Raw genomic sequence first — 27719 nt, forward strand, 5'->3', positions numbered from 1 at the left:
AAAAAAAGTAACGTAAAAGCAAACGATGTCTTGTAGAGCAGATTTGTTTTTGAATGACGTTATTATTATTTTGCTTTAGTGCCCGTTTTTAAATTTGTAAAAAAACTAACACGATTTATAATAACTTTAACACCCATCCAATACATTGTTGGCAAAACAGCATGAATTATTTCAAATAAAACTAAAAGATTGGATTTTTATTTTAACAATACATTATGTTCATACACAGGGCCGGTAACAGTGGGGGCGGAGCGGGCAATTGCCCAGGGGCCCGGGCCCAAAACAAGAAACCACTGTTTTTCAAATTTTAAAACTTATTTGTCGAATTTGCATACACATGACTACTATAATAAAAAAAAATTAGAAACCACCGGGCCCCGGCAACTTTTTTGTATATTTTAAGTTTTAAATCACCCTAAAATTTAAATGCGAAATCAATAATTTTGCGTACTCTTGCAACATGGGTCTGCGAGTGTACGCACGATGGATTGGCAAGAGTGCGCACTATACCAAGCGATCGCACGTACCGCATTTAAATGTCCCGATGCCAAAGTATACGCGCTGAATCCAGTCATATTTATTATCGGCTCTTTGTTGAATTCTAAGCTTTCAAATATTTTGTAAACATTGTTTAATTGTTTTCTCTGTTCTTGTTTTATTTGATGGTGTTTTTGGCAAACTCGATATAACTTGTGATTTCATGCTTCTTTTAGTGAATCTTTATTTTGTCAAGCGTAGTAAAGGAGAGACAACTTGTGTATCTAGTGGCAATATTAAAAGCAATAATTGTGGAAGCCAATATACCTACCCGTGGAAGTCGCAAAAGAAATTATTTGCAAAGACATGATTTTGATAAACCTAATTTACTCACAAGACCTATTTTATTGATCATTTATTTATTTTGCAGAAACATGCAGTCAACAATGATTAAATTACATAATAAAGATTGGGCTTTAGGACAGACTGCTTCAGAAAAGTTTCAAAATTAAAATCATGAAATGTTTTGAGTATAGCCAAATGTTTGCCTTGGGAGGAGATCCAGCCAGTCTGCAAACATTTGGACATTTGCAAACATTCTTGAATTGACTAACTGGTAAAAGAAGAAGTATCAAAATGATCAAATTGTTTTCAAGCGTTGCCTAGTAGGTGAATTGGTTCAGCCGGATGAATCTTACCCATTTTATACAGGTTTAAGCTCTTTTACTTCACAAAAAGATAAAAGGAATTGTAGACGTTTAAACAAAGGCAGAATGGTGAATGTTACACAGTGTGTAAAGTGACCACTTAAACCAGCCAATGACAGGTCATAAGCTTTGTAAATGCCTAGACTCAAATATTCTCTTCTCAAAAATGTTTTTCGTCTCTGTTGCCAACAACTTTAGATAAAAATCATACATATCGAATTATGGTATATTTTTAAATCTGTGCGTGCGTATATTTATACATATATTTATCGGTGGCGAGCCGTGATTTATTTTATGGGTAATCTATTAAAAATGTTCATTAATTTGTACTACATATAAGTACTTACATAACATGTAAGTAATGTAATTATAAATGACTATTTTTTTGTAATTCTGTGAAAATCAACTCAAACAACAATTATTATTAACCACGCGATAAACGTAGTTTTATGCTACACTATTTTAATACAATACTCGCACAAAAGTTTATTAACAAATACCACAATGACATTCCGCAGATATTTCCATTATGATCTGTCATTGACAGTACTGTCAAGACTTGAGCACTGGCCGATTTCTTTTAAAATGAATAATGCCTAATACGGCCACTGCAAACGCCACCTGTCCTATGTGATACATAACATGTCAACGGTATCCCATCAAAGAAAAATAGTCCTTCGGAAATAATGTTCGAAATACTAGTTTCCAAATAGAGAATCTTCTTAAAATATTTGTAATCTGCAAGTTTGTTTTAGTACTAAAAAAGCCGACTTGGGAAAAAGACGAAAAATACAGTGTACTTTTTTGTATGGAAGAATAAGCTGAGGTAATCGGCTAGTTTCATCGTTCAGTAAGAATGGGCTGGGCGCTGGCGCTGGGCGCGCTTCATGGATATTTTTTTGTAGAAAGATATAAACGGTGATTTATAATAAATGACAATTACTTAGTTTTTTTTCCCATAACATGGTTACTATAATTTATTATTATTTCAAGTCAAATATAATGGTAAGCTGTGCATAATCGCTTACTTTGACGATTCGCCCCTGATATTTATATATGTTAAAGGGTGTGTTTGTGTATATTAGTATGAGAGGGTGTGTTGAGGTGAGGGTGTGTGTATTTGTTTGAAAGTAAGTGTTCAGGTATGTGTAAGCGTGAGCATCGTTGAAAAGTTAGTGGAAGCGTTTCGCAGCCAGATAAAATGAGTCTTAATTTGTTTTTAAATAAACTAAGGGGCATGTTAAAAATTTGCTTTTTTCTTTTTTTAGTTGTTTACGTGATTTCTCCATGGTGGCTGTACTAAAATTCAGCTTATCAGTTTTCCTTTTACTTTAAAACATGCTAAAATATCATATCGAAATTTCAAATCAATTTTAAAAATGAAAATGAAAAGAATACTCTCAAGCACAAAACCATTTTTTTAATAGTGCGCGCGCATTCCTGCAAATTTATATCGTGCACACTCTTTTGCAGACTACCCTACTTATATATAGAAACAACTCGAGCGCTACCATCTGATCATAGATTGTCAAACATGATTCCAAACGCAGTCGCCCTCTTAACATTGATATCTCAATAAATATGAAAAGACTGGAGAGGAAATTAAAATAGCATTAACGTATAATTCCAAACTTTAAAATTACAAAAAAAAGGAAAAATGCAAATTTCTAAAAAATTTGAACGTTGTCAATATTTTCAGATCGTTATGAATGCAGCACGTTGTGTACTTGCTAGGACTGTCAAAATAGTACTGAAACGTTTTGTTAGTTCTTTTGTCATTTTTTTTAATGATCAATTGTGAACCGCGTACTCTTGGGGCGCCCCACCCTACATGACACAAACTATAATTATTTTAATCCGATCTATAAAAGTTGATTTTCTCGTTTCGTCGATAATATATTCGTAATTTGGTTTTTGTAGTTGGGTGATAATAAATTTTAATATATCAGAATATAAGATATATTTATTTTTTCATATAATGATACGAAAAAAAACGTATCCCTAACTATATAACTGTGTTGAGTTGTGATACAATAAAATAGAAAGTGAAAGCATAGATATTTTTTTTAAATACTACAAATGAACTAAGTCACTGATGTCTAGATTACGCTGATGTTTCCACGACTGGTTTAAGCTGTGAGCAACTCGATAAACTTGGACGACTTCAGAATACATGCAAAAGGTACATTTTTGGTCTTAGGAAATATGACCACATTTCTGATTATCGTAGGCAACTAAAATGGCTCAAAATTAGACAGCGGAGAGACTATCACTCCCTCTCTTCTGTTCAATGTACTTCATAGTTTTAATGCTCCTATATACCTGCGTGAAAAATTTCAACGCTTATCAGTTCATGGTTATTCTCTTTGTCCTCATTCTCAAGGCACTCTCTTAATACCCATCCACAATTCCTCTTTCTTCTCTAACTCATATAGTGTCCATGCAGCTTGACTGTGGAATCGTCTACCATCCACCATCAAAGATGTTACTACATTATCTCTGTTTAAATCACGTCTGAAAAAACATCTCCTTTCTCTTCCTTAATCTCTCCTCCTTTTCTTCTTCCTCTTTTCTCTTTTTTCCCTTTCCCATTGAGAAATAGTTTTGATTTAAGATAATTTATAAACAAATACGTTTATTTCTATTTTTATATATCTTTAGCTTTTTAATCTTTTTTTTTCTATCGAATATGTCCTGTAACTTGAATTAAAAAAAATAATCTTCTATTTTATTGGTTGGTTGGAAGAAATTGCCATTTGGCAATACGCCCGCCAATGTACAAATAACATCATGTACAAAAGTTAAATAAATAAATGTCATTGTAGACAAAGAACTAAAACTTGAAAAAAATTGTATTCAACATGGACATAATGCAAGAATATCAGAACAATATCACATACAACATTCCATAACGAGACAAAGACAATCAGGACTAATAAACCAGGGACTGAAAATATACAATAAACTACCAGACAAAACTAAACAAAAGACTCAGACAACAAAAGATGTTAAAAGTATTATTATCAACAACAAAGTATGAACAAAAAATTAAATATTATTTTTGTAAAATAATTGTAATAATCTGTAAGGATTAATTAATTAATTTTCAAATAAAAAAAACATCATTTAATGAACATAAGTTTCTATAAGCATCTGGACAAACATATTCACTGCCAATGTTTTCGATTATTTTAATACATTCTGAGTTACCGATCAAGACTTAGAAAATTCATGTATTATTTCAGATACAATCAAAATTAAATTAAAATAACCAACAGCGAATTCACAGACCAACCCTTTTACAAAAAAAGCAATATGTATGTTTAATCTGGAATAATAACTTCTGAGAGAAATTCCGCCTTATTGTTTATAGTAGTCGTTAGATGAGGATGTCTTTGCTACTACTACTACTACTACTACTACCATCACGCCATTTCCCCGTAGGGGTAGGCAGAGAGAATGGACCGCCACACACGTCTATCCTGGCATACAATCCAAGCCTCTTCCACATTCATACATCTTGTCATACATGCCCTTCGGTTCTGTCTGCTTTTGACATGACCAGACTTAAGATTTTGGTTTATCTGATCATGCCACGTCTTCCTTGGTCGTCCTCGTCTAACGTTACCGTTCATTTTTGCCATATATACTTGTTTTACCATTCTCTCGTCGTCCATTCGTTCTACGTGACCAAACCATCTCAGAGACCCTTTCTTAATCTAATCAATTATGCTTGTCTCAGATTTACACTCTCGCCTGATTTCATCATTCGTAACCCTGTCATACATTGATTTCCCACACATTCGTCTAAGAGATCGCATTTCAACCGCGTTCACTCGGCTTTCATCCTTCCTCTGCCAGTTCCATGTTTCACTTCCATACATAAGTGTTTGGACTAAAACTCCGTTGTGCACTGCCAGTTTAGCTTCGATTGACATATTTTTATTAGAAATTATTGTGCTTAGTGCTCCGTTCATTTTGTTGCCCGCATTCACTCTTCTTTCAACATCTTTTTCTACTCTTCCATCTCTTGAAAACATGCTTCCCAGATACACAAATTCTTCTACTTGCTCGAGACATTCGAACCTCACTATCCCTTTCAAATACCATCACTTTTGACTTACTTTCGTTCATCGCCAATTCGCTCTCCAGGCATACATCATACATTCTCTTTGCTTATTCATATTTTACACCACGGTCGCCGTACAAGCGTAGGCATCCTTATCTGGCGACACTGTAGCTGCAAATTCTTATAAAGAGCGACGGACAAATAAAAATTGCCATGTTGATAAACAACCTTTACCATAGAGTGGCATTATAAAAATAATAATTTAAAAAAATATCAATCTCAAGAAAACAAAGCTTCAAAATTTAATTTAAACAAAAATACTGTTAATTATATACATCTAAGCTCGCCTCGCGGCATGGCTACCTAGGCTACCTATTGGCTACAAAAAATAAATAATAATCATGGTATTATGTTTTTTTTTTCTTCTGCATGTTATGTTGACCGACCGAAAGCACGCTGGCCGTTGGCCTCGCTGTTCAGACAGCTCTACACGTTGGCCAATACATTCATCAGTACGCTGGCGCGCGTATTGGTAACGAAATCGCTATACTGCCCACAGCCACGCCCACTCTACCTTCACTGTGAAAAACTTATATGTGATACGTTAGTTTGTAATTAACCCTGAAGAAGGCATAGTATTGCCGAAACAAGTTGGTTGTCAAATCATAAAAAATTTAAGTGGTACATAAAAATAAAGTGTTTTTCTTTTATTTTAATATATTAAAGGTTTTATATGCTTTATTTTTTTCTGTACTTTTATATTATATTTATTTTACTCTTATTTGAAAGAAGAAAGAAGGGAAGGCTTATCTAGGGTTAATTTGTATGGATCTGCTAGCAAAAAAAAATATGAAGGCAGAGTCGACCAAAAAAAATATTTTCACATGTTTTCTTTCGTTATAATTGTTATATTCCATTTTTTATAAGAATATTTTTTTTACAATGAAATATTATGGTGTAAAACACCCTTTTTAATAAATATTACAAACCATCCGTGTCGGGATATCGAACCCAAGACGTCTTGCATGGTAAGGAAACGTGCTGATCATTACACCACGTGGCCAACATAGAAAAACTTACAGAAAACTACTCGTATAATTGGCAAATTATTTTAGTTTATTTGCAAATGTTGTAAATTTTTTTCTTTTTTTTCTTTTAATAAATAAAATAGTTTAATATTACTTACTGTATGTGAATGTTTATATTTATGTTTTGTTTTTATTTCATTGTATTATGTACCTTACTTGCCATATTATTTCAGTTGGATGTACATATTATTACTGATTAATTTATAACTACCATACCTTTAGGTAAATATTTGTCTGTTCCAAAATGTAACTCCCGGGTGCACAAAAAATGTGTTGTTTGATAATTGTTAAATAAAATCCCCCTCTACACGTTTGCCGCTACGTATTCGCCAGTGTACGGGTGAACGCATTGGCCAACGGCAGCGTGAAGAGCTGCCTTTAGCGACTAACCAGCAGATCAAATATCGAGCCGTCTGTGTTCACGGTACTATTAATATGGTATGAAATTTAATATGACCGGGTCACCAATGTAAGATAACGGTGGGGTCAAGGTCTGTTCTACTAGTCCCGATGAACTTGGGCCGCTGATAGCGAAACAATTGAAAATCGTGGTAAGAGTGATTGCCACGCGAAATGTCGGCCCCTATTTTTGTTTTATTCTTTATTTTATATTGCGTCAAAGACATAAATCGCCTTTAACGTATATGTATAATATACAAAAAGATGAAGAAATTGAATTAAAAATAATGCGAAACTGTAATAATAGATAATACAGATAAGTTATTTTAACATTTTATATATGTCTCAAATTTCTAACACACGTTCAAATTTATATTACAAGCAACTTCTAACTATTTTTTATTTTGATTTCCTGACAAACGCCGCGTTATTTTCGATAAAAAATGTATCCCTAAAATATTAAACTATAAAGTAGATAAATGGTCAATATTACACAATATGTAAAGTGGCCGCTGAAACCAGCCGATAACAGGTCAGTAAATGCCTAGACTTTCATATTCCCTTCTCTAAACTGTTCTCTATCACTGATGTAATTTGTTAATCTTAATGACTCCCTAGGGAGTGAAATCCAGTCTTTTGTCTACAAACATTTGGACAAACTCAAAATATTGAAATAAAACAATCTGGTCCAAGAAGAAGTTTAAAAATTGGAAAATTGTTTTCAGGCGTTGGGCGTTGCCTAGTATATAAAATAATTCGATCAGATGAATCTCTTGGCAACAATAATGGTTTCAACTCTTTAACTAAAATTGAAGAAATATTTATGTTTGTTAGGCAAAATGGTGAATGTTATACATTGTGTAAAATGGCTACTTAAACCAGCCAATGACAGGTCATAAGCCCTGTATTTTTTTTACTATTTTATTTACTTTTATCTTCGCCTTGTGGGCATTTTTAAGGACATACGTATACGAAAATTATTACAAAATAAAGTAGAAAGACACAATGATATTAGTAGACTCGGTGGGAGGGAAATCGAGAGAGAGGTGTTTATAATTTAATTTGATTCAGTGATCGTTTGAAAGAAGACAACTTGTTATCAAAGAAATCAAGACTGGTATGTTTGTTGGCAGACCTAAGAATTTTGGGCATAAGGGAATGAAAACCGTAATTAGTTCTATGGTTATCGGTATGAAAAAGTAAGTTCTGTTTGAGCTTTCTAGTTGGGATATTTAATTTTACTGAGCTCAGTCGTTCAGGCGCATCAAAGAGTGAGTTGAGAATTTTAAACAGGACTAGAAGGTCGGGTTTATTTCGTCTGTCTTGAAGAGAAAATGCCTAGACTTCCATATTACCTTAAAATGTTCTCCACCCCTGTTATAAATCGTTAATCTTAATGACTCCCCAGGGGGTAAAATCCAGTCTTTTGTCTTCAAATATATGGACGTACTGAAAATGTTGTAAATTAGTTTGAATTCGAAATCAATTTGAACTTGAATTAATAATAATGCAAACTAATCATTTAAACTGATACATATTTGACGGATAAGCGTGTCAAAATTAGATTTGTTTCCATTTAAAATTTATCGTACCCATTAGAATTTAGAGTTAATATGGCGTCAAATGACTTGCACTGTGATTAAATAGGCCTACAGAGGTCAGTACCTTTTTTAAACGATTTTTTCGTCATGTTTTACGGCCGAGTTCAATATTTGAAGAAGCCCAGTCCTTTGTACGCACCGCAAAGCCTTTAGGAGTTTATTTTATTTTATTGAAAGTGTACCTTTCGAGTGACCCTTAATCTTGCTGTCAGTATATTAATCTTAACTGCTCCAAAGCGTTCTTCTTCTCTGTTGTAATATATTTTTCACAGGTTTTTTACATTAGTTTTTTTTTTGTGTTACTTAATTTTTTTAAAAATATATTTGTTATTTTATTTCTATTTTTAATCCACCAAATGTAGTTTTTGTATTTAGATTTTTAGTTGTTTTTTTTTAATTAGGTAAATTATTTACTTATTAAAAAAAATAATATATATATTTATATAAAAATTTTAATAAAAAAGTTTATCTTTAAGCATATGTAAGGAGATTGAATAAACATAAAAAAAATTCATTCAAAATATAGCAGGGAAATAATATAACTTTTTTTTACAATTTTAAATAAATGAGTGTAGGGTTCCTATATTGTACTTATTAGTAGCCTAAAAATATTTTTTTATTTTAATTTTTGAATTCCCTCGAAAACGGTTTATTGCATTGGCCTCGCTCCTAATACGTCACGATTCGGTCAAATTAAGAACTTCGTTTCTGACCGTTTAAATTAAAATGAAACATCGTCAGGAATCTTAACGTCACAATTTCCAAGGTCAAATATGTAGCGTTTTAGAGAAGACGTACTTTTTTACAATTTTATTTTAAAAGTTATGTACGAAAAACTTTTTCTGCAATATATCTATATTGATCTTGAAAACACATTGAATATTTTAAAATCCATTTCACATATTTTTATCGATATTCGTAGAATGTGATATTTTCCTATTGCGACTAACTACACTTAAATCTACAGATGGGAGAATCGAAGGAATATGGATGTTCAAACATAGGCAAAATTGTGAATGTTACACAGTGTGTAAAGTGTTGTAAAGGTCACAAGCCCTATAGATGTCTAGACATCTATATTCATCATCATCATCATCATCCGCCGTCTCTTGTCCAATGTTGAACATAGGCCTCCCCCTTTAGTCTCCATATTTCCCTATCCTGAGCCAACCGCATCCAACCATCTATATTACCTTTTCCATAATGTTCGTCATCTCTGTTGTAATATGTTAATTACACGGAATCACCCAAAAATACTATATTTATTTTATTAGTGACAGTGAAAATCTAAGCACCTCTAAAGTCTGTATTTTGCCAATAATTTTCAAAGTTTAAGTTGTTTTAATACAACTCTGGTTAGTAAAGGATTAGGTTGATATTGACACACCCCCTTATTTATTCAAACCCTATGTTTAGCAGTAAAAAATCTAATCAAATTTAATCTGGTTCCTTAGCCCGTTAACTAATCAATTTAATGTGCCTTCTAACAAGATTGGACAGAGCGATTATTTTGTTGAAATTTTAACGGGGCTGTCATTGACTGGTTTATGTGAACATTTTGCACATCGTACAGTACTCGCCATTCTGTCTATATTTTAAGATCTTCATCTCATCTCTGCTCTTCATATATCATATCGCGGGTATACTGGCAAAAAACGTTAACTCGAAAATATGTGGATTTGACTTAATGATGCAGCTTTGTAAAGTTTTTAACGCTCTACAAACTGGCAAAACACACTAAGTCATATTAAATTTCATATATCTGTAGTTTTAAAAATAAATTTAAGGTTAAGTCGTATACCGGGTATTTTATTCAGGCTAAACGTTTTAAATAACTTAATCTTTACTAAATATAACATTAAGAAACGGAAAAATTGAAAACATGTTTTTAAATGAGCACTAAATAACTAACTATATTTAAATAAGATATAAAAAGTAAAATTAGAACGAAATTTAAATGCTTGATTTCTCAAAACAGGGATTTGAGAGTTAAAGCTTTTTGCCGGTATACAATAGAAATACGTTCGTAGAAAAACGCGACGTGTTTGGAATTGGTTGTTGTGACGTTAAGATTCGTAATAATGTTCTAAACGAAATTCAATAGCTAGGAACAAATAATTAAGGGCGGGGCCAAAGGAATGACAGTTTTTACGGGAATTGTAAATTACAAATTTAAAAATAGTTTTAAAATTAAAAGTGGCAAAAAAATATTTTTTTTACTAGACAGTATTTGATAGACATTTAGTGCTTTAAAAATGTAACAAAAAATGTGATATTTTCCTAATTTCTTTGTTGGTTCTCAATACAATTTAATTGTAAATATTTCAAGGCTTTTTGTTTCTTTTACTTCTTCGGGTTATTCATTATCCAGTTTTAACCCATTGAAAAATGAGTTTTGAGACTCCGTTTTTCTCCCGATTGCTAATCTTATCTTTTTTATATCTCGTTTCGTACGAATGACATGTCATTGTTGATAAAATTTTATTATGAACTTAAATTGCAACATTATATTTTAATTGTTGGTTTACTGTGAGAAGGCCAATTTCTTTATGCATTATTTCTAAATTTAAATATTTATTTGTTTTCTGTATTTTTTTCATTGCCTTTTTCTGTATGTTCGTTTGTCTCTCAGAGTAATAATGAGTCAACCTATGGAGAATCATCAGTCGGGTAGAGGGGGACTTCTGGACACAGTACGATGAATACAAACTTGGTTCTACGCGCCTTCTGGGATATTATAATTATATGAACACGTTGTTATTTTTTACATAATATAGCTCATATGTAACAGTTCTTCAATGTTTGCTGTAGGAACTTTAACTTATTAATTAACTGTAAAGGAATTACAAAAATATCAATATAAAAGATCTTAGAACTCACGAGAACTTAGTCACGAGCCATAAGATGCACCCGAGTACAGCTGAATGTAATCCGACACGTCCCGACCGCAGGTTTCGGCTGATCAACACGCAAGCGATGTTGGTTAGCAACAAATTGGCGGTCATTTTGTTTTGTTTGACAACATACGCGTAACGTTTCTATCGTATGCTTTTGTCGCTGTGCTTGGCTTTGTTCTTAAATAACTTAGATATTTACGTTATAATAAATAAAAATCGACAAAGGTGAGTTGCAGTATGTTTGGTTACAACAGTAGGAGCTTCAAAGGTGTTAAAAGAGTCATTTTTCACGGGTTATTGATTGCTAATATTTTCCTATCATTTACATTGATTTTTGGGATCAATTGTCCCGACACGTGTATTTTGTTGCTTAAAAACTTTCTTTATACCAACATATTTACTTATGATACTATTTTTTCTCAATTTAGGGGATACATTTGTGAATTCAAATATGTTTACTGTTGATAATGACAGTTGATTATGGGCAATATGTTAGGGCCGCACTGGGCATCCATATAAAGTTTGAGTCTTTATCAAGTAGAGGTTGATTAAAATTTTAATCGCATATAGCAACGTTAACCTTAAAATTGCATCTAAAATGACGTATGCAAATTTCAGGCCGCTATGATGCACAGTTTCGGAGATGTGTTGGACAAACAAGCAAACTCAACGCAGGACTTTGGTTCCAAGGAGCTGAGATTTATGTCTCGATAAATGTAATAAGTATATTTTGAATCAAATGAATAAATAAATAAACACGTACATGCATTTTCAGTTTTATAAAATAAATAAAGGCGAATTATAGAAAAATAAATTGGAATAACCATGAAATAATAAATACAGAGGTACATATTTATTAAGTATTTACAATGCAAAATAATATCTGTTTGACAATTCTCGACTTGAATACGGCCTATTGTTTTTCTGCGAACTGTAGCTAACTTAATACCCAACAGTCATAGAATGGTTTTCCTATATTTGGGCTCCTCTACTACTAGGCGCATTATTACTCAGAGGTTTTTCTAGTGTTTTTAAAAATATTTTTTTATAATTGTAAGACTCAGTTACGAATTTAACTAATCAAATTATTACTACCAGTTCTAATAGACAGCTTGATGCTTCAATAAAAAATAACATTCATGTTACAATCAGACATCAAATGTACAGTTAATGAGCTTAGATAATAGATTTTTCCGTCATATTTGACAGGTATTTATTCCCTGATTAAACTCGATATATATACAGGCATCAATACTCACCTGTCAAAAATAAATATCAACCTTTTAAAACACGATCGTATATTAATATTATGTGATAAAAAAAGGTATTCTTCGATGAGACTTAAAATCAATTCATTTAAACAAAAATAACTTATTTGATAGGTTACAAAAACCCTTGTTACATTGAAAAAAAATAACGTATTATTATTTTCTGGTTTAATTCAATAAAAAAGTTGTCATTGTAATTTTAAAGTAGGTAGTTTAATACATGCACAAATAATAGCGCAAATGGGCAAATTTCGAGACTTTTATACCTATGCAAGACGGAGATAGGCACTATCGACAAAATTAATAAATAATTTGTTCGTAGGTTTGAACTCGTACATTGAAGAAAGAAAGAACTAATAAAAAGCTCGAGACGATATGCGGTGAAAGAGGATAATGAACAATTGTTATTTGAACATAGTTCTTCTTTCACTCTCTAGCAGATGCCGCTCCGATAACCCGCGAAAAAGACAACTGCACGTCGGACCGATTATGCCTGACTTTAATCGACAATATGAAGGTCTCGTTTTCCCGTTTTTCGCATCTTAAAACTGAACAAAAGAAGCAAAAAATTTCCAAATGATTATTATGACAAAATTTAAGGAGCTTAATCCAGTCCTTATCTTAAAAAATTTGGACAAACTCAAAATATTGTTGACAAAATTTTAAAATAATTGCATAATTTATTGGGGTTAGAATGCGTTTTTTTTTTTTTTTTAATTTAAAAAACACCATCAAAAGTAAAACAAAATGGCAAAGGTTATACAATTAAAAGATACATACATATGTTAAAATGAAATATTAAGACCTAATTAATTGAAAATAGCAGCTGTTTTTTTAATTGGGAGATAAAGCTTGCACATAATAATATTCCTATTTATTAATGTAGGCCTCGTGGTGTAGTGGTCAGGGTCTCGGGTTCGATTCCCGGAATGGTTGACGTGAAATATTAAATTTAAACATGTGTTTTAACACTATAATATTTCATAGTCCCTGGACTGGCTCCTGAAGCGAAACATTGATTATCTTATCTTCATGAAATAATGATGAAAACTATATTTCAATATTTAATAATAAGTTAAAAACAATTTTATTTAATATTCATATTTTTACTTTTTTAGAATTCAATTATTTTTCCCCTCTCCTTTTGCATTCATAATAAATTAGTGTGAAATCTGTAATTGGTTTTACTTTTTTTAATTGTTCTTTTGTTCTTTGTTTTATATAAAGACTGTTTTATTTCCTTTATAAATAAGTAAATAAAACTAATTAAAATAAAATTATCTGAAATGTAAATAGGTACACTAATCTGCGTACGAAGTAAAAAGTAGAAAAATACTGTAAATTTATATTAAACAGAAGATATTTAAAGTATTTCGTATTTAATAAATAAATATTTACGCAATTTAATAAATACTGTTTGAATATTGTTCCAAGTTCTTTCACCGTTTGTTTATTTTTATCTTGGGTCGATATAAAATCAAATATAATCCAAACAAAGATATTATTTGTACAAACAACATACACAATGACCCCATTCGTTGTCTACAGGAATCATACAAAAGTTAAGGTTATAATATATTCATAGTCCGTGGTGTAATGGTAAAGACGCTTGACTCGCGCACGAAAGGCTCCGGTTCGGTTCCCGGTAGAGACACTAAAAAAATATTTTCCCCTAATATGGGTGTTTTGTGCTGAAAATTACCACATTGAGTCTTCTGGCCTGTTGTGGTCTAAAAATGGAAACAAAAATAAAGACATCGGAAGTCAAAATTTAAAACCTAATAAGTGAAAATTTATTGAAAGCACATGCTTTTGCTAATCTATAGTTACTAGTAGAAATAAAAATAATCGAAGGAATTTGATAATCAAATGATAAGTATTTGAATGAATTCATAGATTGAATCATTAATCTATTTATTTAACGCTTAATATACATATTCAATTTATAAAATATGAGGGTGGGCATATTGCCTTAAGGCAATTTCTTCCTATCTACCCAAACCGTTCAGTTTGATGAAATTACAAGTACATGAACATATTCTTAGATATTATGCAGAATCTTTTAATTTTATACAAAAATAGAAACCAAAAATTCCTTAAAAATTTTCATTTTACTATGAAGAGAGGAGTGAAGAAGGGATGGGGAGGAAAGAAAAGGGTGTAAGGAACAACTCAAACATTTAGATAGTGACATTTCAATCTTAATTTAAATGTAAATAAAGAAGGAGGGAGGCGTCTCTAACGTTAATTTATATTCATTTTCGGTATCCTATCGATAAAAGAAAAAGACTTTTCGATCCATTCCCGGGGGGCGGGTGACACAGAGGGTTAAAAGAGTTTAAAAAAAGAACTGTGGCTACCCTCCCAGGATGCCAAACAGGTATTTTAATCAATTAGTACATTCGTTCATTATTAACTCGTTTCTTCATTCAGTCGTTCAATTACTAATTCGTTCGAATGAATTGCTACATTCAGACTTTCAATCGAATGAATTTAGTAATCGAATGCATTAGATTATTTTCATTCGAATGAATCATCTCTAGTAACTAAGTTATAATAATGCATACGTTCCTTTTGAAATTTTGTATGAAATCAGTTCGTATAAATATAATTGGTTCAAAATCTAACAAGAAACATACCGTTTCTCGTGTAAGAATATGTTTTTTCTAACCTAATTCCCGTAGGGGTGAACTTCCTCTCTTTTCTCCCTATGCAGGACTGAGTTCGGCTTCTCTCATGTAAAAATCCTGAAAATGATCATTAAGTGGAGATAAGTCCGCCACATACCGTAGTGGTTGGCGCTTTCGTCTATCATGCTGGAGTTCCTGGATTCGATTCTCGATAGAGTTAACGTGACGTTTTAAAAATGGCTCTGCACTGCAATATTTTATTGTTCCTGGACTAGTATCTGTTGCGTAAAACTGATCCTTTTATCTTTTGTGCAACAAGAATAATCCAGATATGCTACTATTAGTATTATTATTACGTAATGTTTTTTTATTTATTCTAAACTTTTTAAAATCATTTTTATGTTACTGAAATTTCAACCGTCGATGCGCTTTGTAGCTGCAAGACTTTTTGTGATTTTAGCTATCATATTATATAAATCATATTATGTAAATATTATCAAATATCTCAATTAAGTAAATGGGATCTAGAATTTCAACCGTCCATGCGGTCAGTAGATGCAAGACTTGTTGTAATCTAACTTCTATTTTTATAAATTTATTTCGTTTTTAAAATATCATACAAACTCTTAACTTCAATGTCAAATAAAATAAATTTAAAAAATGCAAACAGGGGCTAGATTTCTTACTGCCCATGCGCTCTGTAGCTGCAAGGCGTGCTGTTATCTAGCTTTTTTATATCATAATTATTTTTATATATCAAAATCGGCGACCAGGAACTAGAATCCCAACCGTCCGTGCGCTCTGTAGCTGCAAAACGTGCTGGGATATTTATTTATTGTACAGCGCCCTTGATGTGATTTTCACAAAAATGGCGCTATATAAATTATTCAAACATATATAAATAAATATATATTTATATATTGGAGTGCAATGCGGGACCTAACGCATCACTGGAGGCAAATACGGGAATAATGATCATGAAATAAGTTTAATGTTGTGGGTTATTTTCGTACACCCTGTAGGGTTACTAATTTAGGTATTAGCTTAATCTCTTTCATAGAAACGCTTACATAACCTTTCATCAGATTCTTTTTACTTATATTTACATCCATTCATTTCTCGGAATCAATCAACACCATCTCGCGTCATCCGATGCAGTATTTTTATTCAATTTCATTTTGTTTTATTTACTCATTAACCTGAAGAACATTATAGAAAATGCTTCCAATTCATCCTTAATACATTATTACCTATTTTACAACACAGAACAATTAACATATTACAACAGAGATGAAGAACATTTAAGAGAAGGTACTATAGAAGTCCAGGCATCTACAGGGCTTATGACCTGTCAATGGCTGGTTTAAGCGGGGTGGGGCACGTAGCGCGAACGGTACATAACATGTACGATTAAAAATAAACGATCACTTCTTCTCTGACGTTTGGCTTTTACTCGTCTCTACTCGCTGCTCCCCGACCCGGCTTTCTACTCGATTCTACTTCACTTCGCTTGACACCTTCGCTTCACCCTGGACTTGGATTTTGGACTTCTCTCCCTACGGATTCTTGACAACGGCGAACCGGCAACTTCAACCCGAAGTAAGAGGCCCTTCTGAGGACATCTCCGGCCCTGACGAGTTAACTAGATCGTCTAGCCTCCGCTGCCTTACAACCAGTGGATCGGGACGTGTGCGTTAGTGACGGCAGCGGAACCACAACACGACGCCGGTAGCGCGTTAGCTACAAGTATTAAAAATAATATATCAATAAATAAATTTTAAGTTAATCTAAAGAAAATTTTTGAACACGTGTAAAAACAACATTAAATTTTAATTAGTATGAATTTATTATTGTGTTATAATTTTTCTTTATATATACTATGTTTTTTTTTTCTTTCCATGTACTCGTTATTTAAAATTATATAAACTCTTATAAATAAACAACTAAAACAGTGTAAGTCACTCCAAGCACAAGAGTTAGTCTCTTTTTTTAGAGAGTTACAGTGATAACATTTACTAGATGTGTAAAAGTAGATATGTTTAAAATTGTACAAAAAAATGTACTTTTTAAGAAATTTATTAATAAAAAATAAATCAGTTTTAAAGTTTGAAGTTAGCATTTACATGAATATTTTTTTTTTTAAACCTGGTAAAAATATTAAAAGGTAAGAATAAAAAAATAAGAATTTAAAAATCATGCTCAAATGCAAAAAAAAAAACATTTTCAAAAAGGAATACCATATAAATACATACATATTTTAAGGGATTCAAAAAAGAAATGATGAGACGAAATTTTAAAAGTAAAATAGACAGTAAATTTTAGCAATATATAATTTTTAAAAGTAGTTTTAAAGTATAAAAACGTGTCGAGCGCAGCAGATAAAAAAAAAAGAATAACAAATATATCAAAAATCTTTTAATACTTTAAATACAGGTATAGAAAGATATGGAAATTGCTTTCCTAAGAGAAAAGCATTAGTATCTTATATTGAGTTCGTTGAAGTAGATGTAAACAGATTTTTATATGTATTAAATATTAATTAAACCTAGAGAACAAATATAAAAAACCAAAACCCTCTCTCATGAAATATATCGATATCCGAAGCGATACGATAAAATAAGAAGATTGCATTTTTTATCGAATCGAAATTGACTGGAAAAACATTATTAAATTTGTTGTAAAAATTTATTTTTGAGCACTAGTGTATGCGCCGATTAAAAAATACGCGTATTATTGTTTTGGAAAACCTTGTCGAAATAAAATCGTAGATTATCTTTTAGTGCACTTAATAGAACTTTTATTATTTACTGACGACTTGAAAATTTTCGTTGAAATACAAATTCCTTTGGCCTGTTTGAAACTTCAGTACGGCATTCAAAATATTGCACAATGAAGTAAACGAAACAAACTGTTCTTCAATGCCTCTAAATGTTTTGTCATGTCGTACACAAGAGCGTCCAAAACAATTTACTTAAGTTAAATCATGGATGGAGTAAAGTTTGAACGAGCGTCGATGTCCGGGGATCTCGGGGTGCTGTTTGACGCTAAGTTATCATTTAATATGCATATAATATCATTATTCAGTAACTTCCTTAAAATGCTTGGATTTGTTTTTAGAAATGCCAAGATTTTTTCAAATATTCAGGTTCTGGAAACATTGTATAATTCCTTGGTAAGAAGTCGCTTGGAACTTAGTTCCATCATTTGGTCGCCAAATGAAACCACGTATTCCTTAATGATAGAGAGGGTGCAGAAAAATTTTCTGCGTTATCTGTACCTGAGGGAGTATGGATTTAACCCGTGGCTTTTCCCGACTGACTTCTTACTAGGAATGCTGGGCTACCAATTACTGTTGGGGAGTATTTATTTATTTAATAGCATAATTATACATTTTTACAATTAAAAAAAATAAATCACTAGTTATATTTTTACTAAAATTAAAATCCCACCAAGCCACTTTTTGTAGCTTGTTGGTAAAGATTATATTTATACTGACTTAATAATATTATTTACATTTATAAAAACAATGAATAACAGATAAAAATTAACAGCCGGAAAGACCTGAATAAACATGTTTATACAAATAATAATATATAAATTTATTTTTTAAATACAAGAAAATATATGAAAAATTAAAATATTTACACCTAAGCTACTATTCATATATAAACTCTTGATCGAGTAGCCACTCTCTTATTTTGCTCTTGTTACAATGTGAGTTACATTTAAGTTCTTTTGGTGATAAATTAAAAATTCTAGGTACTAAATATTTGAGAGTTCTATTTCCATATTTATTACATACTTTTGGTACTACCAAGCCATCATTAGACGTGAAGCGTGTATTATGGTTATGTTTGAGAGGAAATGAATGTATTACTATTAAATTGTTCCAAAATGATGCCAAGCCACAGTAGTCCTCGAACAGGGGAGAAGGGATATTCATTTGGGTGCACTCTTTTCAACTCATTGGTGATAGCACACTTAATTCAGATATTCTGAATGAATTCTGTATATTTGTCCCTGATAATTATTTTCGACAAAGGCACGGTGTAGAACCAACCTGCCAATGGTAATGCCGGTAGGTAGAACAATCGTGTTATTCAATCGTTTCGCCTCGAATGTCGATATATTTCATGACAGCGGGATTTCTCTTAGGAGGGTAATTTCCAAATTCTAATATGTATGTTAATTTTACACTACTTTTTTTTCTCTTTAATAAATCTGATACGTTTATTTTGCAATGTGTTGAGAATTAATTGGATACTCTGTAATGTTCTCAATGTAAATAAAAAAAATAAATGAAATAAACGTGAAAATTTTATGAACATTGTATGTTTATTTAAATACTAAATATAATATCAGTGTGACATTTGGTGTTTTTAACAATATTTGGGTTTTTTTATTATAGAAATAAAAGATGAGCGATACTTTAATCCACAAATTTCCATCAAGAATTTTCCCTTACAATATTTCGACCTTTGCGGTTTTTAGTGCAAACTATGAAGAAATTAGCATGAATCTTTAAAATAAAAATGTCTGTTTTTCGTATAAAATAGTTCAACTCTCCATATTTAAATTTGTAAAAATATTCTGTAAACACAGCTGAAAATGTAGGTACATAACAGACTATCCTGAACGCCTTTTAAACTGTCAAACATTAAGTGAAAGTTCTGCTACGTAGTGGTAGAAAATAAATTATGTTGACAATAGGGAAATATTAAATACTAAAAATACCGATAAAAATATATGAAATGGATTAAGAAAAATTAATCGTATTCTAAAAATCAATATGGATATTGTGGGGAAATTTTTTTATACACAATTTTAAAAAAGAAACGATAACAAAAACTGTCCCTAGAAAAACGCGATATATAAGGCATTGATAATTCAATTCATTTATTAAAAAATAACATAAACAAAACAAACATACATTTAATACGTAGATATTTAAAAAATAAAAAATAATACATGAAATAGACTCATTTCAAAGTAGTAGGAGAATCCTGATCCGGAAAATCCCTTCGGATACATGGAACATCAATATCCAGAGCGATGTTGTTCAGCATAGCGGTAGCCCTCCCAACAGGAATAACCATCGGCAGATTGGTCCTGTGACTAGTAATTGTGACGTCAAGATTAATGACGACGTTGTATTAAAATTTAAAGGGTTACAAACAAAAGTAAAAATCAACATTTCGTTACAATGACCGTTTTCGTGGGAATTCAAAAGTATAAATTTAATAATATTTTTTATGCTACTAATGAGCAAAAAAAAAACTTTTAATTTTGTTGGCAGTATTAAATGGATTCTTATTAATTAATAAAACCTTGCTATTTCCCAACTGCTGTTTTTACAAACACACTGTTTTTAACAATGAATTTGAGGTACATAAAATATTTTTTAAATCTTTGGAAAGGACGATTCTATGGACTCTTAGACAGAGAATAATTTAATCCAATAATATCATTTTGGAAAATTTTGGACGCTGCATGTTTTAAGAACTTTTCTTTTGTCTTCAATTTTTTACTGTATTTTTGTAGTGAAACCTCACTCGTACAAATGTTCGTTTTTGTGGGTGTGTAAATGAAATCGTAAAATGTGAACTAGTGAGGTTTGTAAATAATATTTACACAGATACCAGGAATATCATATGTAAATATCATAATACAATGGTATGTAACAGTTTAAAGTGTGTGAGAAAATGGATTTTAGCAATTGCAAAGCCTTTAGTTATCAAGTTAAAAATATCATCAAAGATAAAAATGATAATAGGTACGCAAAAAACACGTTTCTTATCTTGATGATGAATAATGAATTTTATCTTATCTTAATGATTCTGATTGAGTTTAATTGTCTCTTGAGTTTTTACGACTGAGATCAAGATTATTTTTCACACTGGTGCTTTTGAAAATTTCATAGAGCTATTTATGTGTTTATATATTTATTTATTTTGTAATTATTGTTATTTTTTTTACAATATACATAAAAGGTAAAACGAAGTATTAAAAAATGTATTATTAATAACAAAGCAATGAAATACATATTAACAGTTAAAATAGTAGACGAAAAAATCCCACAAAGGCATGGCCTATTCGTGGGTGTACAAGAAATATTTATGAATTTTTGCACCCATAATAAATAGACAGGTATAATATTTTTGTAATTTAAAAAAGAGAAAATAAAATATTCTGTAATAGATGAGAAGGTATATTTTTATTTTATAGTAGTTAAAAAAGGAAATAAAAAAATTAAAAAACATAAAAATATTCCTTATTATTAAAAGGCAACAAAATATTATTTCATAGAATTTTTTTTTAATATCTTTAGTTTGAATCCAGGATAGTGCGTGTTTTTTAAAAGAAGGAAAATTTTTAAGGTTTGGAATCAATGAAATATTATCAGTAAAAAATAATATATTTGGGCCTATAAAATATGCATGTCTCAGTGCTAGCCTGGTTTTAAAATGTGTATTTCTGGCACACGATTTTTTCTTTGACTTGAAATTACTTGTAAATACATTTTGGTTCTTAAATAAATATTTTAAACATCAAAAACAGTATATTTGTCTTACTTTACTTATTATATATATGGACTAAGTCAATTAGATGAAGAAATATATGTAAAAGAAACACAACCAAAAAAACATATAACTACGTACCAAAGACAGACAAGGGCAATAAAATAATGGTATACAATGTATTCATTAACACGATAAACATACGAGACTTCGAGCTAAACCATGCCAATACATCTTCATCCCACACTGCTTAATCGGAGAAGAGATCAACGAAAAGCTTGAAGATCTATCCCAAAGCATTCAAGTTGAGTGACGAATTGACGAATCTACACATTCTGAGCATTAAGGCATAATGCAGATTTTGATTTCTGGTGACATGATTAAGAACATGAAAAGAATTCGATTGCAGCGGAGATGGGACATCACTTACAGCATTAAGTAATTTTAAAATGCATATAAGATCATCTCAGTTTCTACAGTGAAGACAGATTGAGAGATTGCTATATTGCCATACTTTATAAACCATCCATGTTCTCAACTACCGAACTGTTCAAAAAATTTAATGTTTTAAGAGTGGAGGATATATACGGAAAGTACTGTATGCCCCAGGTGCATAAGGAGAGCCTCCCATCGGACCGTATTACGGGAAGGTTGAGAACAGGATGCCTCGCTCTACCGAGAATTAAAACTACCACGGCCAAACATCATTATACTAACATAGGACGGAAGCTTTTCAATAATTTACCACAAAATCGATGTCAAGAAATAAATTACGGAAAATTTAAGGATAAATTAAAGAAAAGCTTCTTGACATAATTAACATTAACTGTATTTTGAATATAGAGATGTATGTTTATACATTTTGTGTTTTTATTTAATATTTTTTAGTGTTATATTTCCTCAATTTTTAAAATTGTTTAATTTTTTATTTATTTTATTATTTTGTTTTGCTAGCAGCCGTGCCACTTTTCTTAGAAAACGGTGTTGAACAGTTTATGCACGAACAGTATAATTGAAAATTCAATACTCAGCAGGTTACAATCAACAATTTGTATGTAAATACACGAGTAATATCGTGAATATTACTCAGTGTGTAAAGCAAAAACTTACACCACACAAAAACAGATTACAAGACCTGTAAATGCTCAGACTCCCACATTCCCCATTCAAAATGCGACTCTCTGGCGAATGCGTGGTAAATCTACGACAGGTGCAAAAATATCGAAATTAGTGCATTATGTAATTCTGACACAAGCATTATTTATTTTACTTTATTTTATTTGGGATTTTTACAGCTATTACATAAACAAAATAATTAGAAAAATCTTAACAATACTAAAGCTAATTAAAAAAATCTACTGTAAATATAATGACACATAATATATAAGAAAATAAGTTTAGTAATTGTATTTGTGTGACGTTTGTATTCATGTGTATGTGAATGTGTGTATGCGTGAATGAATGAGGGAGAGGATACATGTGCGTGTGGGAATGAATGGGGGAGAGGGTACGTGTGTGTGGCTGCGTAAGTATGAAAAAAATAATTGTTTAAAACTTTGTTTAAAATTGTATTAAAAATGGTACAATAAAGAGCTTAGTAAAAAGTTAGAAACCTTTTTGTTAAAATTCAAATGACGAAATGATATACATTGTTTTTTTTTTTTTAAAGTATGTTAAATTTCAAAACCGTATTCTGAAAAAAAAAGCATTTATTTTAAAATTTAACTGATACACATCGAATGAATAATGTGCGACGAGTCCTATACAATACAGTAGGTAACCACAAAATGCAGTAAATACGAAATAATGACAACAATAAAATATGTTTGACAATACGCGAACGTTGATTCAAAACGAACACACAAATGCATATTATATGCACCTACATAATATATAAATAAAAATAACATATAAGTTTAATAGAAATGATTCGGATCATAAAAATCAGGTGCCACAAACAGTTGGCCCGCAGTACGGGGATACATAATTATATTAAAAGATCTTAATCGCCAAATTAAGATCAGAGTGCTGCGTTGGTTTGGAAGTGTGGAGCGAATAGACAGCGAACGGCTTAATGTATTAACGATGCTAATCTTAATGGATGCAGAAAACGAGGCAGACCCAGAAAGGCATGGGATTACCAAAGTCAACTATATCTTGAAGACGGACAAGTCGTATGGCGGAATAATCGTCGACGATATACGAATGTAGAGGAATCGTGGTTTGATTGTAAAGATATATGTGGCGATCTATCATATCTGCTTACCCTTACAGAAACGGCATGGTGGTTTGTTTTATTGCTGAAAGTCATGTTAAAATGTTCAAAGTTAAACAATTATTGCCTTTTCTTCTACATTGTGGAAATGATTTGCGTTGTCTTATCTTTTTTGACGAAAACATAACAATTATTTTTTTTACATTTACATTTACATTTTTTTTGCACCACAACAGGCCAGGAGGACTAATTACAGTGGTGAATTACATCACAGAGCACCCAGGCTTGAGAAAAATCACATTTTATTTTTGTGCTCTCACCGGGAATCGAACCCGGAACCTTCCGTGCGTGAGTCAAGCGTCTTGACCACTACACCACGGAGGCCGCCAATTATCTATCTACGCGTAACTTCACATTTTCTTAACGCATTTTTTTGTGTAACTGGCAAAACTCTAAATAAAACATTAAAACAATCATTAATATTTAAAGCATTAACTTTGTGGTCAAACAATTAACTAAATGTTATTAAATATTCGTACATAACCACTTACCGACTTTTCTATGCCTACCGGTTTTGAGACGTTCCGTCCCTTCGTCAGGACACTAAAGCCCACCAACGATCCCATCAATATAGCCCATTATACGATGTTGCATTGTAATAGTAACTCTATACCTATTAAACTCGCGCCACTCCCTTTATCTCCTCCCTCTTTTTTCAAGTATTTCTCCAACAACATATTTTCAAACCTAACTGGTGCATGTAAGGGCTGCCTATTGAATTGCATGGCATGTTGGTTTTATATTTTTGTGAAACAACTATGGTGAAGGTGCGTAGTGGGTTTTGCATGTTGGTTTGATTGGTGTCCTGACAAAGAGGCGGGCATGTCTCGAAACCAGTAGATAAAGAGTAGAAATATATTTTTTTAAATCTTTCGCTGTCAATTCATTTAATGTTAAAACATAAAATTATAATAGTCCAGAAACAACGTACGCGCATCAAACTGAAGCCGACTAAACTACTTGGTACTCATAAATGAGTAGTTTTACATTTTGGCCGTTAGTTACTCTGTAGACGTCGCTTAGTACGCAACTGCCGATTTAAAATCAATTATTCCGTATTGTGTCGTTTGTAAGTGTCAAAATACTAATAGGATTAAAATGAAATAGGATGGGTTCACATATTTCATGTGTAAGTATCGAAGTCACAAATAATATTTATGATTTCGATTATTTTACTGTCTGTCAGATTGTTAAATAAAACAAGGTTGACATTTTGTAAATATTGCCAGAGCAGTTGATTTTTCTACCCGGCTTTCTATTAATAAACCTTAGAATAATAATAAACGGTATTAATTTTCTGAATTACTTAAATGATTATTCAATGTTTTTTTTACGTTTTCCCAATAAAAGTACTGTTTTTTTTTGTAGTGCAGTCAGTGAATTTTTTTTGTGCTTAAACATAATATAAAAATATTGTATATTTGTGTTTTGATAATAAATTATTTGCGGTCTGGTAACATTACGCGGCCACTTCACACATGCGCGCAGGCGGATGTCTGACTTTTGGGCACCGGGCAATTTATGCAAACATGATTATACGCGCCTTCTGGTATATTATTCTATGTTTTTAAAGTTGCTTACCGAGTACCGACTCGCAACAATCTCACCAATGCAATTAGTAAAAAAGATTTATGAAATGGATAAAACGTGGTTGGAATTTTCTTCTGGATTGTTTGTAAATATCTGCTATTAAAGTTTGGAGAAATATGACCAAATATAATTACCTCCTTGAGAATTCTTTATTGCCAGCCATTAATTCCGATTCGGACCACCCTAACTCCGTCGTTTTATTATTATTATTATTTTCTGCGCATTAGTGAATCTGCAAAAAGCGTTTGTTTGATAGAGTAGACAGAGAAAATTTGTGGAAGGTGTTATCGGAGTATGGAGTGATCGGAAATCTGACACGGGCTATTGCTTATCTGCTTAAAGACAACATTGCATACGTTAGGGTAAATGGATCATACACATCGTGGTTTGACATTCATAAAGGAGTCAAACAGGGAAGTGTGATGTCACCATGACTGTTCAACATATATATCGATAACTGTATGAAAGAATTAAAAAGTTTTGGAATGGGAGAAAAAATGGGTGATTTAACTGTCAATTGTCTTTTGTATGCTGATGATGCCGTGCTTCCAGTCGCGTGCACAGAGTTTTTAACTAGGGTAGGCAGTAGAAAAAAGTACTGTTTATTTAGTATAAGTACCTAATTAATCTTACCAAACAGTTTTCTTCACTAGTCACATTAGTTTGAATCACTATGCTGTAGGTAGTTAATATTAAAATTACCTAAGCTACATTATATATCCAAATAAATGCCATATTTATATGATATATTTCCTCTTTTTCATATAATTTCTATAATAAATTGCCACGAAATCCTTCTTTTAAATATTTTTATATTTTCATTTACTACGGTTGCTACACTTGAAATTAAATCATTTTGGGCTCTATTTGATATTCCCGTAAATGCACTACTAGATAATTGCAATTGATTTTCCAAGATACTGACACATTTAGCTAGCAAATCAATAAGTTCTAAAAAAATACCTTAATTTTTTATTTTTTTTAATAAATGCGGAACATAAATACTCTCGATTGTATAATTATAATAGAAACCAATTTGAGGTTATTTATTCGACATGGCTGTCTTTTATTAAATAATAATTTTTAAAAACGCTAGATGTCTGTAACGTATTCGTTTGTTCTTTCTAAAACAATGTACCTACCAACATTCGAAAAGCACTGCCTACTAGCTTACACATACACGCGTAATTACAACTGCAATAAAACCCATATATACACATTTCGTTCCCGCATACGCGTTTTGTTCATATGGAAGAAAAAAGCATTTGTAGTTCGTGCTTCTCCCGACCCAAACCGATAACGGCGCGCTGATCGGTACAATACACTACTTTACCGAATTATCTCTGGCGCGTTTTTCAAATTTTAAAAATAGTTACTAATATTTTTGATATTATTTTTTGCCATTATTTTAATAAAATTCTAGTAGGGTAGGCACTGCTTATGTGGCTTTATGGAACGCACGCCACTGTGCTTCTTGCTAACGAAAAAGCGGAACTGCAATTCTGAGATCAGATTTTTTAAAATGCAATTGCCTATTAGTGGACAGTAGATGCCGGTATATAGTATACAATATTGTACACATCGGTCGATGTGTTTTAACTAATAAACTATTCATAGTTATTATTGTTTGTTTCAGAACCAGAAGCGGGAGAAGAAGAAGAAAGCTCAGCTCCGCTAACGAGGTTCTAGAACCTTCTCACCACTCCCTCAAAGGGAGACCAGATCATGGACACAAGTCTCATACCATCGTGTCCAGCAATGGAGTTAGCTGGAGATGTGCAGGACAAGACAAGAGATACCACGAATGCAACACTCTTGTAAGTAGAACACAGACATTGAACTATCCGAAATTAATTCCTTAAATTTATTTATTTGACGGACTTATGCAGTCCATTCTAACGATGGTAAATACAATTTCTTAAAATAAATACAGGCACTAATAAAATAAAATACAACTAAATAAAATGAAAGCTAGAACAAAAAAAATAAAAATTACTACCTCAAGACAAGATCCGTCTATTTAAGCGAATTTTTAAAACTATAAAGACTTACTCCAAAAAAGTCCAGATCTTGTCTCGAGTTTACAATACGACACAATTGGGACATTGGTGCATGCAAGCCATAGTTGGTGCTGTGTTGATCGAGGAACAGCACATTATTATTTCGCAACCGGCGGATCGGAACATTGAATGCCACCTGT

At 31.7% G+C, this 27719-nt stretch overlaps 1 protein-coding gene across 1 annotated transcript in view; it reads left to right on the top strand.

Annotated features, from left to right (window-relative positions):
- Positions 1-27719, top strand: part of LOC148273326 (papilin-like) — a 180716-nt gene that overhangs the window by 146073 nt on the left and 6924 nt on the right. The window contains exon 4 of the mRNA XM_088238884.1: positions 27156-27336. Coding sequence (XP_088095010.1) covers positions 27156-27336 — 181 coding nt within the window. The remainder of the gene's footprint in view (positions 1-27155; positions 27337-27719) is intronic.

Source organism: Micrasema longulum, unplaced genomic scaffold, assembly GCF_059751315.1.
Source record: "Micrasema longulum isolate JH-2025_06_02 unplaced genomic scaffold, ASM5975131v1 h1tg001987l, whole genome shotgun sequence".
In the NCBI taxonomy this organism is placed as follows: Eukaryota; Metazoa; Arthropoda; class Insecta; order Trichoptera; family Brachycentridae; genus Micrasema; species Micrasema longulum.